Raw genomic sequence first — 18,687 nt, 5'->3', positions numbered from 1 at the left:
AAGATTGACCAGAGTTGATAATTATTGAAGCTGGGTGATGGATGCATGGAAATTCATTATACTATTTTCTCCACTATTGTTTACACTCAAGATTTTTCATAATATAAAACAAAAAATAACTACAAAATGATTAAAAGACATTAAATATATAAAACAATAAGTTCACAACAATAATTTAAAAAGAAAGTAAAACAAAACAAAATCATTGAACACCAAGTTGCTAGGACATCAACTTACTATTTGAAAGGGATAAATAAGGGCAGAGATTTAAGCACTTATCTTGCCATTCTGGTATGAACTTTATTTCAGGGTAACCAAATGGTCCTGAAGGATGTAAAAAAAGTTTTTCTGTAGAGAATTGGAACTAATAGAAGAAAAAACAACAGCATTAGAGAATAACCATTTTGTAATTGCTAGTGAAATAACCAATTTATAAAATGGTCATAAATGGATGGTAACAATTTGGTGAAGAATTGATAGAGAACCTTACGATACAGGGTCAGCCTATCACCACCTGAATGGAAGGAGTCTAGGACATGAAATGGGCAGTGAAGGAGAGCCATCCAACCAAGAATACCTGTGCTGCTGTGTAAGTGAAAAATAAATCTTTATTGTGTTAAATCACTGTAATATGGGTTAATTCATTATAAAGGTTGGCTTACTTTAGAAGTATATCATTTATACACATTAAAACACATAAGCACATAATTATATTTCAAAGATACATACATATCCAAACACATACTGAACACATTGAAGTGTGTGTCTGGGTCAGGGAGAGGAATGAGAATAAGGATCAGGGATTAAAAGAAGAAAATCAAACAAAAAGGGGCCTGGTATCAACTAATGACAAGAGGTCACCATTCTCCGCTGAGCATGGTTTAACAAGGAATGAAAAAATAATTCTAAAAAGAGACAACTAATCTACTCTTTGTAGAGAGAGCCCAGGCTAGTGTTAGCTGGTAATTATCTTCTACCTTGAGGAGGAACAAGGTATGATTCTGGAGGGGAGGCAATGTTGAAGACAGAACCTGTTGGAACCCTCCACTACATTCACCAGGGAAGTCTCAGATCTGAAAAGTTCCCTAAACTGAGATTTTCTCCCAAGTATGACCTTCACTCTCAGCTCTCTTTGGTAGTGATGCAGGAGGCATTTGCCACTCTCTAGACATGGGGCCTGGGCTGGCTATCTCCCCCTGGCACCACCTCTCACTCCAGGCTAAAGGAGGCTCGACACAGCTGAGAGGCTTGTTCTGGGCCTGGGTACATCTTCCCTCCCACCCTCCATCTCTGCTTGAGGAGGGCTGAATAACGGTCCTTCCTCCAAAGATGTTCAAGTCCTAACCTCCAGAATCTGGGAATAGTTTACCTTATATGGCAAAAACGACTTGGAAGATATGGTTAAAGTAGGGATCTTGAGATGGGGACATGATTCTGTTATCACAGTGGGCCCAATGTAAGCACGAGGATATATAATCACAATGTAATCCTCCTAATAGGAGACAGGAGAATCAGAGAAAGATGTAAGAACGGAAGTAGAGGTCAGAAAGGCAGAATACTATGTTGCTGGCTTTGAAGATGGAGGAAGGGGCCATGAGTCCAGGAACACAAGCAGCCTCTAGAAGCTAGAAAAGGCAAATAAATGGACTGCCCCCTAGAGTCTCCAGAAGAGGTTACCAACACTTTTTAACTTGACCCAATAAAATTGATTTCAGACCTGTGGCCTCCAGAACTGTAAGATAACACATTTGTGTTGTTTTAAGCCATTAAGCTTGTGACAGTTTGTCAGAGCAGCAATAGAAAACATGCACACCAGCCCTGCTGCTGGGCAGCATAACCTGTTCTCCAAGGAGAGTAAGGTCTGTGAGAAGGGAATGGGGAATCAGGGAAGACTTCCTGGAAGCCTCTGCAGTCAGACTGACCTAGGTTCATACTATAGTTCATTTATTATCTATCTGTTAATAATGCATTATTTATAGTGTTTCTGAGAATGGAATAGTACTTTAAATTTCCTATTCCTACCTAATTAACCACTTTTTAAATTATACGTTACGTCTCTTCCTGGGTTTATACACATTTATTCCTCTACTCTGGGTGTTACTGAACACCCAGTACATGCCTGGCACCGTGCACAGAGTGAGCCTGAGTTCACTGCAAGCTCCAAACATTTCTCACCTAAGCTGCCACTGAGCTCCCAGGCAGTCCAGTGCTGAAGTTCACTACCCTATCCTAAATGCAGGCTCTCATACCTGAGCATTCACATGGTCTCACGTCTCCTTGATGGACTCATCCCAGCAGCATCACCTCTTACCCTCTCAGGTGCTGTTTCCACAGCTACCAAGAGCAGTCTTGCCTTTGCCTTGACCCTGACTCTGACAAAAGTCTGCAGCCCACTTAGAGGATAGTATGTCCCTCTGATCATATTTTCAAGACTCCATTTTCATCTCATTCTTTTTTGTCTTTCTACACCTCTCTCCCTTTTCATGTCTTCTTCTTTGAGCTCCTAAACAGGTCCTCTTCATAACTGGGAAAGGTCTAAACTAACAGGAGAGCTAAGCTTTAAACAGCCAGTACAGAAGCAGGTAGGAGGGACCAAGGGTGTGTGTTACCAGCTTCTCTGGGAGTGAAATGAAATCTAAGGTATTGAGACAGGATATCCAGGTTACCTGGAGTTCCCAGGCAGCCCCACTCACCCACCTCTCTAGCCTCTCAATACCCTCAGATGCCTATCCAAACTGAGCTGTAATCCCTTGACTTTGAAGCTCCCAACTCCTCAGACTCCATTTGAATTTATCTCTCACCTGCCATCCCTATCTCCTGCTTCTAATGTCCAGGTGTGTAATGCTGAGTTCTGATCCCATGATGTTGGGCCTACTCACCCTGCCTTCCCAGAAAAATATTTGGTCCAGGACTGATTTTCCTTGTATCCCTGGTCCGGATTAATGCACCCTTTACCCAATTCTGGTCCAAGGGTCTCTTTCCTCAGAGCCTGTGGCTCTTTCTGCAAACACCAAGCTGCCTTTCGAGGACAAGGTAAGAACCTGAGTGTTAAAACAGGGAGAAAATTACCTTCAGATCCTTTGGGCTTGGATGATGTTGACAGGGTATGGTGGGAGGATGGTCTGGCCAAGTGATGAAACTTTGGTGGACGGGCAGGTAGGCAGGTGATCTGGGTTCTTAAACCTGAGGATCCTCAGAGTTACCACGGGCAAATTTGGGGCACTCTCTGCCTTCTCTAGGCCTGTCTTTCTAACCTGTCTGTGCAATAAGAGGGCTGGTCTTCATTAAGGCTATATTTGAGCCTGAAGGTTTCACCCAGCTACTCCAGCAATGGTGCATAATGGCCACAAGAGGGCGGACAACGTCTTCAGCTCAGAAGTTTGTAGATTAAATGAACCGGCAAAATTAAAAAAGGAACACAAGGGTTTCAAAAAGAAAGATAGTTACCCAAAGTCACCACAAAATGGCAACAGGGTCAGGGTACTGGGAAAGGGTACTTGAATTCCCAGCCTAAAGGGAGGTCAGGACCCCCGAAACCAAGAGGGGTGGTAAGGAGAGGGCTGGTGGGCAGCAAAGAAGAGACTTACTTATATTCTTGAGAGATTTCAATCCCTTTGAGAGGAGAGGAGGAAACACGGTCTTGAGCCGCAAATCAAATGTATTGCCGGAAAAGGATCTGCGTGGGGGTTTTGGGACAAGACTTGAGGAGTTTATGGGAACTAGAGATGAACAACTTGGCTTCTGTCCCTTCCCCAGCATAGAATGAAAAGTAGAGAAACTGCAGGAGTTATTCTAGGATTTGAGGAAGATTCCTCAAGTCAAGAAGTGGAGTCGCTTAGTCGTGTCCGACTCTGCGACCCCATGAACTGTAGTCTGCCTGGCTCCTCTGTTCATGGGATTTCCCAGGCAAGAATACTGGAGTGGATTGCCATTTCCTTCTTCAGAGGATCTTCTCAACTCAGGAGGGCACAGCAAATAGGCAAGGATCACCTGATATCCTTTTTTCCTTTTTGCCTTTCAATAATCTATTGACAGTTTCAGGGCCCAGGAAAGACAGGGACCAGCATAGGGGCAGTACCCAGGGTTCCAAGTGTTAATTTCCAAGAATTCATACTCTGACATCAGTCATAGCCCTCATATCCACCCTCTCCCTGGGCCTGTCCCCTCCCTGGGCCCCAGGTTGGCAGCTTCCCTGAGTCCCTTCTGTGGTGTAACTCACTACGGCCCTGGGACCCAGGACCAGAGCCAGTGCCCCACTTCCTCTGCAGTCCCAGGAGTCTAGAGCTTGCTCTAAGAGAGGAAGGAAAGCAGTCTTTCCCTCCTACTCCCCCGCTCCCAGGATGCGGGCCCTAAAACCAAACAGCTTCAGTCTTTCTCTGCCACGCCCTGCACTGTAACCCAGACAAGAGGATTCCTTGTGTCCCAGCCCCAGGTAGGCATCTCAGTGTCCAAATGGTGGAAGGTCTGGGGCAGGATGGGGGAAGGGGAATCACAGGATCTGAGAAGATATCTCCCCCTTTTGGAGATCCTGGTATACCCCAAGCTTCTCCCTCTGGCTCCCATCAGAAGTTGAAGGACTCATCTGCATATTAAAGGCCTGAGGCCCAGAGTAGAAACTGAGAAGGTGTGGAGACACAAAGGCTGAACCTTCTGGCAGACAGATTTGGAGCCAGAATACAAGAATGGAGGCCACCCAGGGACAGAATAAGACAGGGGACTATGGCAGGGCAGGCCAAACAGACTGTTGAGATCTGTAGGTGGAGGCCCCTGCCAGTTTCCTCCCTAAAAGCAGAGAAACAGGAGTGCAGGCACCAGACAGGCAGGTGGTCACAGAGGAAGTGAGAATCCCTGGAATAAAATGAGAACTCCCTGTTTAAACAGAAAGAACCTTTCTGAGAAGTGCAAATATCTGACTGAGAAACTTTCCTGCCAAGAGGGTAGTATAGTCCCATTCACAAGAAGGAATGGTAGGGAGAATAAATAATATGGTCTCACTTAGCAGCAGGGGCTCAAATACCCTTATATCTATCATCACTAAAAGACTGGTACAAAGGAAAGGCTAATCCATCCTTGCAGGAAATGACATCACTCACCAGCCAGGAAGGGGTGGCCCTACCAACCCCAAAGGCTTCTGGGAGGGTCAATCCATGGAGGTTTGGCCCTGAATGTGCATGTCCCTCCACAGACCTCCATATTGGCCAAGAGTGAGGCTAAGGCTCCTAGAAGTTGGGTGAGGTAATCACATCCCAGTCCCTTCATCAGTGATTTCATAGGGATGCTAAACCCTCAAATCCTTACCTAGTTGTGGGGAAAGGAGAAGAGATACTATCACACCTGGAGCCACAGGTCAAGCCTCTAGAGTCCATGTACCTATGGAAATAGCTCTAGGGACCCAACAATTGAAGGTTAAAGGCAGAGCCTCCCCAGGGACCAGAGGGATGGTAAGGCCAGGTTTCATGGTAACTGATTTCAATGCAGCCTCTTCCTAATTCCAGATAGAGGGAGAACAAATTCACGGGAGACCAGGGCCTAGTGATGAAAGAGCCATAGGAGTACAAAAGGGTGGAAGAGTTGTTACAGGAAGGTCACATCATCCTGGCACTGGCCCCAGTACCAGTGGGTCTCGAAGCCCAGCTTGGCACTCTCATCCTCTGGCGGCTCAGGAGGTGCAGCTTGCAGCCCCTCCCCTGGGGGTTTCCACACGGCCCTCAAGCTCCCTAGCCTGGTGGCTGTCAGGTCCACCTCAGTCCTGGCCCTCTCCCCACCAGGTATAACCTTTGCCCAGTCCATCTCGGGGCGGGGAGCCCCAGGGGGGCCGTGTTCATCCACCTCGCTGGGCGCCACTGTGTCCAGGAAGCTGCCGATGGAGACACTGTCCAGCCGGTCAGCGGAGCTTGTGTCTGGCAGGCTGTCCCAGCTGCCTCGCCTTGAGCGGCCTGGGCTCCCGCCTGTCAGGCTATATTGGCTGCTGGTGAGGCTGCTGCAGTGGCTGGTCAATGTCCCCCTCTCCTCCAACAGCCAGCGCACCGCCTCAATGCCCTCATTCAAGGTCACCAGCTGCTGCAGGATCTTCACGTCGATGGCTCTCAGGCAAGCCTAGGGGAGTGAGAGAAGAAATCAGTCCCAGGTTCTGGGCCATGGGTTTCCCCAGTGTTTCTAGAGGCCTCTACCTTGTAATCCAAACAACTATGCTTGACTTTCAAGAACCATGTAAATAGAATGGTTTGGACTGTAGGCTTTAGAAGCAGAGAGATTGCTGCTTAAAATCTCAGCTCTACAACTGATCCAGCTTTGTGACTGTGGGCAACTTTCTTGCCTTTGTTGGCCCTGGGTTTCCTTGTTTGTGAAATAGGTTTAAATGACTCACCTCACAGGGTGGTTGGGAGAGTTTTGAGATGTTGTCTATTAAGTACGGACCACTGTACCTGGTATAGAGTGAGATCTCAATAAATATTAAAATCCAATCCTACTGAGACTTAAACTTCACAGATAGGATATTTACTACTGAACCGGTCCAGATTCACCAGTAAGACTTAGAAGCAGTCATCCAAAAAGTTGCCTTAGAGGGGGCCAAGTGTTAATTGGGAAATAGATTGGGCCAAACAGAGGCATGAGCTGGGGGCGTGGCATAAAGAGGATGCTAACCTGGTCCCCCAGTCCCTTTGGGGTGTGGCAGTAGCCACTGTGGGGAGGGAGGGGTTGGTTAGAGCTTCAAAGGGTCAGAATCCTGCTGGCTGGGGATCTGGCACTTCCTTCTACTATACACCAGTCTCCCTGTCTGCATTGAGCGCAAGTCTGACTTACTGGGTAATCTCTAGGGTCCTTTCCAGCTCAGATGCACTGAGTTATCTTCCCCAAGCACAAGTCTGAACTTGTCCCTCCCTTGCTCAAGAACCTTTGCGGGCTTTGCACTGCTCTCAGAAAAGAGAATATTGAAATATTTTAGCAGCAGGTATTCAAAAGCCTGTCATTATATGGCTCATGCTCATCCCTCTAACTTCATCTCTACCATATTGCCATGGGAATTCCAGGTCCTGCCACACATAACTTTTAAATTTTCATTTAGCTTCACTTTTAATAAAAGTAACAGATGTATATAGATTGAAGAAGCAAATAGTTCTGTAAGATTTGTTAAGAAAAGTAACAGTTTCCCTTTCCTAAATCCCACTTGCCAAAGACAACTACTATTAATTTTTTAGCTGTTTATTTTGTTGCATGTGTGCCCAGTCACTTCAGTTGTGTCCAGTTCTGTGCGACCCTATGGAATGCAGCCAGGCTCCCCTGTCCATGGGACTCTCCAGGCAAGAATACTAGAGTGGGTTGCCACACCCCCCTCCAAGGGATCTTCCCAACCCAGGGATCAAACCCATGTCTATGTCTCCAGCATTGCAGGTGGTTTCTTTCCTGCTGAGCCACCAAGGAGGCCCATTTATTTTGGTACTTACCTTCCAATTTTAAATAACTGCTTACTGATTTTTAAGTATTTTCTATTGACTTTGTATATAATAGAAGGTTAAGGATTTAACTCTTTCATCCTGCTCCCTTTATCTCTGCCATAGTCACACTCTCCCCATTTTATTACAATGTATGTAATAAAATTAACTATTCAGCATTTACCTTATTAGAATTTGGAAATGCTACTCACAGCTAAGCCATGTGATTTACTGTGGTTACTTTTCCTTTTTTTTTTGTACAACTTTAAGTTTTCCTTTTTAGATAATAATTATTATCCTTATTATTACTACTACTACCACAACTATTTTCTTAGTTTGGTATATTGTTATCAGTAAGTCATCCCTAAACTCTCTCCCAGTAGTCTAAATTTCCCTCTCACAGCTTTATTTTTTTTAACTGAAGTATAAATGCTTTACAATGTTGTGTAAGCTTCCACTATACAACAAAGTTAAACAGCTATATGTATATATAGATCCCCTTCCTCCTGAGCACCCCCTCCCACCCCCTCCCACCCCCTACCCCATCCCTCCAGGTCATCACAGAGCACTGAGTTGAGCTCCTTGTGATATACAGCACCTTCCCACTAGCTATCTATTAGACACATTATATATATTGGAGAAGGAAATGGCAACCCACTCCAGTTCTTGCCTGGAGAATCCCAGGGACAGGGGAGCCTGGTGGGCTGCCGTCTCTGGGGTTGCACAGAGTCGGACATGACCGAAGCAACTTAGCAGCAGCAGCAGCAGCAGTGTATATATATCAGTTCAGTTCAGTTGCTCAGTCATGTCCGACTCTTTGCAACCCCATGAATTGCAGCACGCCAGGCCTCCCTGTCCATCACCAACTCCCAGAGCCCACCCAAACCCATGTCCATTGAGTCGGTGATGCCATCCAACCATCTCATCCTCTGTTGTCCCCTTCTCCTCCTGCCCCCAATCCTTCCCAGCATCAGGGTCTTTTCAAATAAGTCATTTCTTTGCATCAGGTGGCCAAAGTATTGGAGTTTCAGCTTCAACATCAGTCCTTCCAATGAACACCCAGGACTGATCTCCTTTAGGATGGACTGGTTGGATCTCCTTGCAGTCCAAGGGACTCTTAAGAGTCTTCTCCAACACCACAGTTCAAAAGCATCAATTCTTTGGTGCTCAGCATTCTTTATAGTCCAGCTCTCACATCCATACATGACCACTGGAAAAACCATAGCCTTGACTAGACGGATCTTTGTTGACAAAGTAATGTCTCTGCTTTTTAATATGCTGTCTAGGTTGGTCATAACTTTCCTTCCAAGGAGTAAGCATCTTTTATATATATCAGTACTACTCTCCCGATTCATTCCACCCTCCCCAAGACTTTTAAACATATCACATGTTCTATCTATTCCCTCTTCTTCGAGACAGTTTCTGGCCTGTTCCAATCTGTCCCTGCTGCACAGCTATCCTCCAGAGATCTATCTCCCTTCACTATCATCTTGGGGATTCCCTTTGCCTCTCTCTTGAGTTGGATCCCAATTCCTGGATCCCACATCTTTTTTTATTGATTTACTCCTTAATGTATGTGTGGCGCTTTTCCTCCAGTAGCTTCCCAAGAAAAGTCTGCATAGACTATACCTGCATAGGAGGTATATTTGTTGAAGCTTCACATGTTTTAAAACATTGTTATTCATTCCTCACACTATTGACTGATTAGCTGAGCATAGAAATCTAGGTTGAAAATAGTTTTTTGTCAGAATTTAAAGCATTGTTCCATCATCTTCCAATTTTCAGTGCTTCATTTTAAAAGTCTGATGCCGTTCTGCTTTATTGTATGTGACCATGTTCTCACTCTTTCTAGAAGTTTTTAGGACCTTCTCATGATCCCCAGTGTCCTAAATTATCACAATGATTTACCATTGTGTGATTCTGCTTTCATCCACTGAACTGGCCATTTGTTGGGCACCTTTAATCTACAGGCTCATGTCCTCCAGTTCCGGGAGATTTTAATTATTTCATTGATTATATATATATATATATATATATATATATATATATGAAAAATACATATATATGAAAAAACATATGTATATATATGAAAGTGTGAAAGTGTTTAGTCGCTCACTTATGTCCGACTCTTTGCGACCCCATGGGCTGTAGCTTGCCAGGTTCCTCTGTCCATGCAATTCTCCAGGCAAGAGTACTGGAGTCGGTTGCCATTTCCTTCACGAGGGGGTCTTCCCGACCCAGGGATCAAACTTGGATCTCCCACATTGCAGGCATATTCTTAATTGTCTAAGCCTGTGCACCTATACACACACACACACACACACACACACACACACACACATTTTTGTTTTTCCTGGAAATATCTTTATTTGGATAGAAGGTACCCTGAATGGATCCTCTATTTTTCCTCTCTTCCTCCTCTTCCTATGTGTATTCTAGTTGGTGAAATATTTCAACAGTATCAACTCTTCTATTGAGTTTTTCATTTTTTCCTAGCATGTTTTTATTTTCAAGAGTTGTTTCTAGATCTTGGATTTTTCTTCTTCTTCTTCTTCTTTTTCTTTTTAGTTGTGGCACGCAGGATCTTTTACTTGCAGCATGCAGAATCTTTAGATGTGGCATGCAGAATGTTTAGTGGGATCTAGTTCCCTGACCAGGGATTGAACCCGAGTCCTCTGCACTGGGAGTGCAGAGTCTTAGCCACTGAACCACCAGGGAAGTCCTTACATGTTTCCTTTTATAACTTTCCATTTTTCTTCATGACTGTAATATTATCTCTTTAAGGATATAATTAATGATTAAGTTCTTATCTCTTTGAATATCTCTTTAAGTTGTTTTTTTTTTTTTTTTCTGTTTAAGTCTATATAGTTAAAGGGTTTCACCAGTCTTACAATCTTAAGCTGCTGCTCACACTTCAGACTGGTCTCTAAGAAAGCTGATTGGAAACTCTGTGCCAGAGGCTTGCCAACCCTGAACCTCACTAAGAGTTATTCAGAGGCTGTTCAATTGGGTAACGTAGGTAGTATCTTTGTGTGTGTGTGTGTGTGAGTGTGTGTGTATGTGTGTGTTTTTCTCTTGGGTTCATAAGATTCACTATATTATACCCATTTAGAGAATATAATGTAAGCAAAGCTGCCATTATTCTGGGAGCCAAGTAAGGGAAAGGCTAGGAGGGGTATTACATAACATTTGGTATATTTTAATTTAACCCTTCTTGCTCTCAGACTCTGCTTGGTGTCTCCCAATCTGGAGACTTTTGGTTTTATTATTTTTTAAATATATATTACTTGATAAGTATTTATTAAACTATTCAGGAAATAAATGCTTCACACAAACCAACAATGATAAGCCAGAAATAAGACCGAGTATTTGTACACTGAGAAAAATATAGCCACTGGAATTAAACAGTCCTAGACTCAAATTCCAGTTTTGCCACTAATGAGCCATATGAAATGGGAATATATTTTTCCTTTAAGCCATCATTTCTTCATGGTAAAAGAGGATACTCTCTAAAGGTTTATTAAGAAGTAGAAGGAACAGTCACAGGCATGGCATACTGTCTGACAAGTATTCACTAATCAATAAAAGGCACCTATACCTATTATTATAATTAACTTATCTACTATGGCATAAGCACAGAAAATTTTGTACCTGAAATTATTTGTGTTTTTGGAAGATTATCCCAACTTGAATTCAATTAAACAAATGATTATTGGGTACCTGGATCTTCTAGTAATTACACAAAGACAACCCAGACAGCACATTAAAAAGCAGAGACATTACTTTGCTAACAAATGTCCGTCTAGCCAAAGTTATGGTCTTTCCAGCAGTCGTGTATAGATGTGAGATTTGGATTATAAAGAAAGCTGAGCACCGAAGAACTGATGGTTTTGAACTGTGGTGTTGGAGAAGACTCTTGAGAGTCTTCTTGGACTGCAAGATAATCCAACCAGTCCATCCTAAAGGAAATCAGTCCTGAATGTTCACTGGAAGGACTGATGCTGAAGCCAAGTTCCAATACTTTGGCCACGATGCGAAGAACTGACTCATTTGAAAAGACCCTGATGCTGGGAAAGACTGAAGGCAGGAGGAGAAGGGGATGACAGAGGATGAGATGGTTGGATGGCATCACTGACTCAATGGACATGAGTTTGAGTAAACTCTGGGAGTTGGTGATGAACAGGGAGGCCTGGTGTGCTGCAGTTGAGGTCACAAAGAGCTGGACACAACTGAGCGACTGAACTGAACACAAAGATAATGGAGAAACCCTCCCTACTTAACAGAAGCTTACAGTTTCAATTAGGAGATCTGGACATAAATAACTGAAGTACCATATACTATACTGACTATTCATGATACAAGATAAAAGAGATTATATTCAATTATTTCATGCTGGGGACAAATAGATTAAAGGGGAAACCATTTAGTCCATGACCAAACTAAATGCATTAAACAAAACTTCTCATACTAAAAATGCTTCTCCTGCTTCATTTTCTCCTCCCTTCCTTCCTCTTTCCTCCCTTCTTCCATCCCTCCCTCCTTCCCTTTCTTCCTGCTTTCCAGCTTTCTGCCCTTCCCCTTCTTCCCTTCCTTCTGTTCCCTTCTTTCCAAAATGTACATTTCCAGTTTTCTGCGATGATAAAGGAGTAGTGGGCAATTAGTTGCCCAGTTGTGAAGGGAATCTTAAAGAGTATGATTCTTAGACATTCATCAACCCATTTGTGTTCAGCTCCATTTGTACCCTCAGTTCCAGAAATATCTGAGCACAGCTCCTGAGACCTTTGAGGTGCTAAATGGATTGCTTTTCTGCTTTCTGTATTGCTGGCTTGGAATTCAGCTTTTTTCAAGACTACTTAGTTACTACTCTTCCTGCTGCTTTCGGCTTCCAGATTTTATTTCTATCACCTTCTCTCCTATTCTTGTCCTAATGGCTTCATGGCCTTAAAAATAAGCTCTTTACTAGCTTTTAATGGAGTTTCAAGAGGAATGGAAGTAAATGTATGTGTTTGACGTGCCATCTTGAACTGGAATTCCCATTGACTATATTCAAGGCCCAACTCAAATGTTGCCTCCTCTAGAAAGTCTTCCCCATACTTCTTCAAGATGAAATTAAGCCATTCAGTCGTGGAACAATATTTATTGGGTGTTTTTTATAGGCATGGCATTTTGTAGATAAAGCAAGAAAAGACATCATTTCTTGCCCTGGGAGTTCACAGTCTAGTAGATAAGATAAGACAAAGATACAAACACTTAAATTTCAGAGCAGGAAATGCCAGGGGACATAAATGCTACACAGAGAGCTGTGGGTACCCAGAGGACTACAACCTAACCAGGGGAGTAAGGAAATGCTTCCTAGAATAAAGGACAGGAGCTGAGACTTGAAAGTCAAGTGAGCCTTAGCCAGGCAAAGCAATGGAGAGCCATTCTAACCAGAGGAAATAGCTTGCATCTCCAATTCAGTTGTGCCTTCCCAGAACACAAATCTGACCATGTCACTCTACAGTGAAAACTTCCAGGAAGTACTCTGTGGGTTCTAGCACCTGTGCCAGTGGCTAGTCTGTTTCTCCCCTAACCTAGACTGTGAGCTCCCTGAGAGCAGCAGGTCCCACCCAGTTCATTTATGGTGCTTAGACTAGGATTCGGTAGGTCGGCTTCAGTGCTATGATTCTCTGGCCTTTACTTTCTTTGGTGTCTTTGCTGGTCTCCGGGTTTGGGGGCTGGGTTTTATCACATTGGTGAAAACGAACCTGAGCAGCAGATCTTACAGTCCTGTGACAGTGGGATTCCCTGACTGTGACAGCACAACTGCTCAGAATAGAAGAAAGCAAGGCTTTCTTGCCAGAAAAAGAAACACTCATTTCACACCAATCTCTCTGGAAACAGAAAGGGGATAAACCACACAGAAAAGATGCAGCCTCAGAGGCCACGCCAACCCAGTTCTCTTCCCAGGGGAATTCAGGTTCTCCATTCCTCCCTTAACAAGCATATGTCAGATGCTCTGACCAGCCCTAAGGTCACAAGTGCAGCTCACTCACAGGCTCAATCTCAATCAAGTCCAGGCACAAAAACCCAGAGATCTGAGTCTTAGCTCCCTGGTTTGAGACTGAGATTCCCAGACTATTGTTACCCTTGGCCCGCCCCCCTACCCTCCCTCTAGAAGTAGGAAAACTGAGGCCAAAGAGAGTCAGGGCTCTGCTCAAAATCACAACAGAATCAGGAGCAAAGCCAGGACTTGAACCCATGCCTTCTCTCTCTCTGCCTAAAGCTTTTTCTCAAACTGTTCTGCGGGGGTGGGTTGCCATAGCAACAGTTCTGTGGGTGGGAGGATTAAGTATGGGAGGTTGCCATTGTTTTCCCTTCCCACAGATCCCAGAGTCTGTCTGGTTCACTCAACTTTTAAGTAGGGGAGGGAAGTGGCCAAGAGGCAGGGATGACCTTGGCCTCAAGGACAGGCCTGCCCACTCCCTGCAGGAAAGCTGGGTGAGGGGCAGTTGAAGGACACTACTTACAGGGCTTGGACTAGTTCTGCCACAAGTGGCTCCAGGGGAACCCTCTCCCCGCAAATGCCCCACCCCTTGCCCTCCCCAGTGCAGAGTACATAGAGACCAAAGGCACCTTTGCAGGGGAGGGGAAAGGAATGGAGCAGGGCACTTGGGGAACCTCTCCCTGAGCAGGACCAGAAGGCTCCCTCCCTTGTGTCTTTCTTAGGGAGCCTTGGGCCCCAGGCCGGGCTGGGTCAGGAATGCAGAAAGACCCAAACAAAAGAGAAACTTATCCTTTCAAGTTTACCGATAGGTAATCTCCTCCAGGGCTTCCCAGGTGGTGCCAGTGATAAAGAATCCACCTGGCAATGCAGGAGACTGAGGAGTCCCCAGTTCGATCCCTGGGTCAGGAAGATCTCCTGGGAGGAGGGCATGGCAACCCACTCCAGTATTCTTGCCTGGAGAATCACATGGACAGAGGAGGCTGGCAGGCTACAGTCCATGGGGTCACAAAGAGTCGGACATGACTGACGTGACTTAGCACACACGCAGTCTCCACCAAAGACAGGAAAGAGTTAAAGCCAGAGAGACCAGCCATGGCTCCTCCCCGTGCGAGCTCAGGCAAGCCCCTCAGCACCTGCAAGCCTGTTTCCTCTGTGAGAGGGGAAAACGATAACTGCTTTTCTCCCTCCAGTGACATAAAAGACATTTAGTGCATCTGGCACAAAGCAGGTCTCAATACTGAAAATGTAAAGTGCAGGCAAATCATCTGAATTCAAAACTTGGCTATACTTTCTACTTTTTGTCTGACTTTGGACAGCTACTTAGCCTCTCTGTGCCTCAGTTTCTTCATCTATAAAATATCCCTTACCTAATAAGTTTCCATGAGAACTAGGAGACTATCTTGTAAAATGTTCAGCATGATTCCTGGCACATGCACTTGGTGAAAGTTAGTTTTCAAAGCAAGACATTCTAAGTTAGCTCTTTCTCTGCCCTAAGCTAAAGTTTGTAGAGTGAGGCAAAGCCAGACCCCTCCCTTAGGTGGGCACAGTTACAACCCTACTGGGGAGAATCTGGCAATAGCTTCCAACCTTCAAGGCCAAATGCACACATGGCATTCAAATCCTTCCCCCAGGGAGCCTTCCCTGACTGCTTTGCCCACGAAACTCTCCTCCCATCCTTTCAGGAAGTCCCAAGACCTCCCTCCCAACGTCTCCCTACATACACACACACACACACACACACACACACCTCAGCATGGCACATACACCCCTCAGCATCACACACACACACACACACCCCTCAGCATGGCACAGAACTGGGCACAGTGGGGCTCCAGGAAGACCTATTAGCTGACACACTCACTGTGGGCTCCTGGTTCTAGGCCAGAAGGTAGCTGGCAATTCCTCAGTTCCCTAGAATTGGTTGCAAAGTGGTGGCAGGTGTAGATCACCCCCTTCACCGGAACCAGGGCCCTAGGGAGCCTGGGAGGCCCCAACTGCCCTTTTGGCTCTGAATCTAGAGCAGCAGCAACAGGGAAGGGGCTCGGTGCTGGTTTCCTCCTCTTCTCCCCAAGGAAGTGCAGATGAGATGCAAATCTCCAGTGTACTTGGGGGCTGGCAGGAAGGAGACAGGGTCTGAGGAGGTGAGGTCAACACGCTGGTGCTGCTCCTCCGTGTCTGCTAAGCTCCTAGGAACTTTCAAATATTGTCCGTGGGTGTGGGGGATGCTAGGGAAAGAGGATGTTTTTAGTGGCCCTAGTCCAGGCAGTTTTCACGCAAATCGCTTCTGTGCAGAGTGTTGGGGTGGATACTGGAGCCACAGAGGAACAAACCCCGGTCCCAGTTTGGAGGAGGAGAAAAAAACTGTTGCCCTGTAATGGTGGCTAGGGGGAAAGGAGGAGCTAGATTTGTGCCGTCCTAGGTTCTCAGGGCTTCCCAACCCATACCTCTCCCCTCCCAATTATTTGGCAAAAAAAACAAAACACACACACACACAACTTACCAAATCCTGCACCTCCCACCCGGAGTCAATACTCCACTCACCCTTGGTGGGGAAGGCAATTAATGAACCCCAAGGATTAAAGATTGATCTGGTAGGAATACTGAGGAGTTAGGCAGGTGGTTTTAACTCCCTCCTCCCCAGCCCAACTCTGGGTACGCGAGTCCATCCTTTCCGGCCCCGCGCTGGAGACTCCGTCCCACTGGCCCGTGCAGCCCCCACTCACCAGCTCCATCCTCAGCGCCATGATCTTGTCCCCCAGGCTGTGGCCCGTGCTAGGGGCCCCGGAGAGCAGCAGAGCGCCAGAGGTTCCTGGCTCCCACTCGCCTCGCAGCCCACGGAGCAGCCCTTCAGGGGTCTTCCTGCCCACCTTGCCCTCCACGTCTCGCAGGTCAGGCGTCTGGGACTCCGCAGTCCCCTCCATGCGGGCCTAAGCCTGAACGGGGTTGGGCAACCGGACGCCGGGATCCCGCTCCCGGCGGGGGGGGGGGGGTCCTCCTTTTTCGGCTGCTAGTGCCGGGCGGAACCGGTGGGTCCCCGCCCGCACTCTGTCGCGGAGGGAGGAGGGCGCCGTAACACTCAGAAAAGCGGCGCAGAGCTCGGTATGTGTGTGTTGAGTGTGGATCTTCGGGTGCTGCGCATACACCTCTGGCTCCGGAATGGGTGAGGCTGGGTGATGCTGAGTATGCACCTGAAGGCAACTCAGCGCCTTCTCCCGACTGTGGCGCTGAGTCCAGCCAGGCACTCAGCAGGCGCCCAATGAATGTTTGCTGAAGGAAGGTTAAGCACCCTCAGTTAGGGAGGTGGGATTTTAAGGAAGAGTGCTAACAGAGCTACAGAGGGTTTTGGAAGCCTTCTTGGAGTAGATTCTTTCCCATCTAAGCCACCAGGGAAGCCCCTGGAGTAGAGGAGCTGGGTCTAAAACAGTGGTTGGAATTTAACTAGCCACCGACACACACACATACACGCACGCACGCACACACACACGCACAAGCCACTAAATTTAGACTAAAGGCGAGGAAGTCAAGTTCTTTTGGCCAGTGAGGAGAAAATATTGAAGCTGATGATTCTTATACTGTACATATATGGATTATCTGGGAATCTTGTTAAAATGCAGATTCTGATTTTGTAAATCTTGGGTAGGGCCAGAGATTCTGCATTTCTAACAAGCTCCCTGCTGATGGCCATGCGGCTGGTCCAGGGACCACATTTTGAGTAACAGATTTATAAAAGGTGGTTTTAATATGCTTGGATTTTATTCTGTGAGCAATGAGGATCCATAAAAACTTTTTATGCTCTGGCTTGATTTTGGTTTTTAATCCAAGTAATTCTGGTCCATGGCATAAAAGATAGTTACCCTGACCTATCCTTTCCCACATCTAGTTCCACTTCCCAGAGGCAACCACTTTTAGCTATTTTTTCCTGGTGTTTATACTCATAGCTCCACAATAGGCTTTTATCATCATCTCCTGATTTTAAACATTGTCTACTGACCTCCTATTATGATACATAAGATTTACTGCACATTCTATGCTTCCCTCCTTCCATTGGCCCTATTTCTATCATTATTTTTCAGCTTGTTATCTTTGTAACTTTAAGTAACGTACTTTTCTTTAGTATGCTTTGATCCATGAAAGGGTTTTAAATCAGAGACAGACAAAATAGATTTGCCTTTTTTGAAAAAATACTCTGGATTTTGCAAGGAGAATTAAAGGAGTGAATATCTGAAGTCAAGGAGACAAGGTAGAAGGCAAGAAACTAAAATGTCCTGGCCGGGGCTGGTTGTGAAGTTGGAAAAGAATTAGACCTGAATGGAGGAGGAATCTTTAGATGGCATGATGGACAAGACTTGATAACTAGTAACATTTGTTTATCTATACTGTCATTCAATAAGTATTTGTTCAGAAAGCAAATGATTTCAAAAAATATTCTGGAGGATCTCCTATGTTCTAGCCATGGTATGTGGTACAAAAAATATAATGGTGAGCAAAGAGACCTGGCCTGATTGCTGGAGAGAGACAGGGAATTGAGGGTGACTCCCAGCTGTTTGACCTGATGCTATTCACCAAGGAAGGGAACCCAAGAAGACTGGGGTTGAGGAGAGATAGTTTTTGCAGGAGTCATGCTGAACTGGAGGAGCCTATGAGAATGTTCACACAGTAGTTGAACACGGGTCTGCCTGGAGCTCAGGAGAAAGTCTGCAGGAATGAGTTTAGAAATCTTGATGGTCAGAGAGCTCATGAGAGTGGATGAGATCATCTATGAAGAGTGAGTTTGAGGAGAGAAGAGGGTAAAGGGGGAACCCCAAGGGACACCTTTTTAAAATATGTTGGGATTTATTCTGTTCTAACACATACTTGGGCTTCCCTGGTAGCTCAGGTGGTAAAGCGTCTGCCTACAACGCGGGAGACCTGGGTTCGATCCGTGGGTCGAGAAGATCCCCTGGAGAAGGAAATGGCAACCCACTCCAGGACTCTTGCCTGGAAAATCCCATGGACTGAGGAGCCTGGTAGGCTACAGTCTATGGGGTCGCCAAGAATCGGACACGACTGAGCAACTTCACTTCACTTCACTTTAACACATACTTACTTATTAGAAGTCACTGATTGCCTCAACTACTAAGACAAGCCCTGTTAACATTTTGGGGATACCATCTCACCATTTTAAGAAGCAGATGGAATATGGAGAGCTCAAAAAAAAAAAAAAATTCTAACCTATCTTCTGGCTTCCTCTGTGTCCTTATAATCCACAGTCCACAGGAGAGTAAAATT

The 18,687-nt window shown here is 45.6% G+C and overlaps 1 protein-coding gene across 1 annotated transcript; it reads right to left on the bottom strand.

Annotated features, from left to right (window-relative positions):
• Window positions 1-590: 590 nt before the first annotated feature.
• Window positions 591-16,475, bottom strand: LURAP1 (leucine rich adaptor protein 1). The gene is made up of 2 exons (XM_069590271.1): window positions 16,143-16,475; window positions 591-6,096 (listed from the first exon to the last, which is right to left on the bottom strand). Exons 1-2 carry the CDS (start codon window positions 16,338-16,340, stop codon window positions 5,575-5,577), a joined length of 720 nt encoding a protein of 239 aa, XP_069446372.1. The 5' UTR covers window positions 16,341-16,475; the 3' UTR covers window positions 591-5,574.
• Window positions 16,476-18,687: the final 2,212 nt, after the last annotated feature.

Source organism: Ovis canadensis, chromosome 1 (assembly GCF_042477335.2).
Source record: "Ovis canadensis isolate MfBH-ARS-UI-01 breed Bighorn chromosome 1, ARS-UI_OviCan_v2, whole genome shotgun sequence".
Taxonomy (NCBI): Eukaryota; Metazoa; Chordata; class Mammalia; order Artiodactyla; family Bovidae; genus Ovis; species Ovis canadensis.
This window is presented reverse-complemented; position numbering and strand designations above follow the sequence as displayed.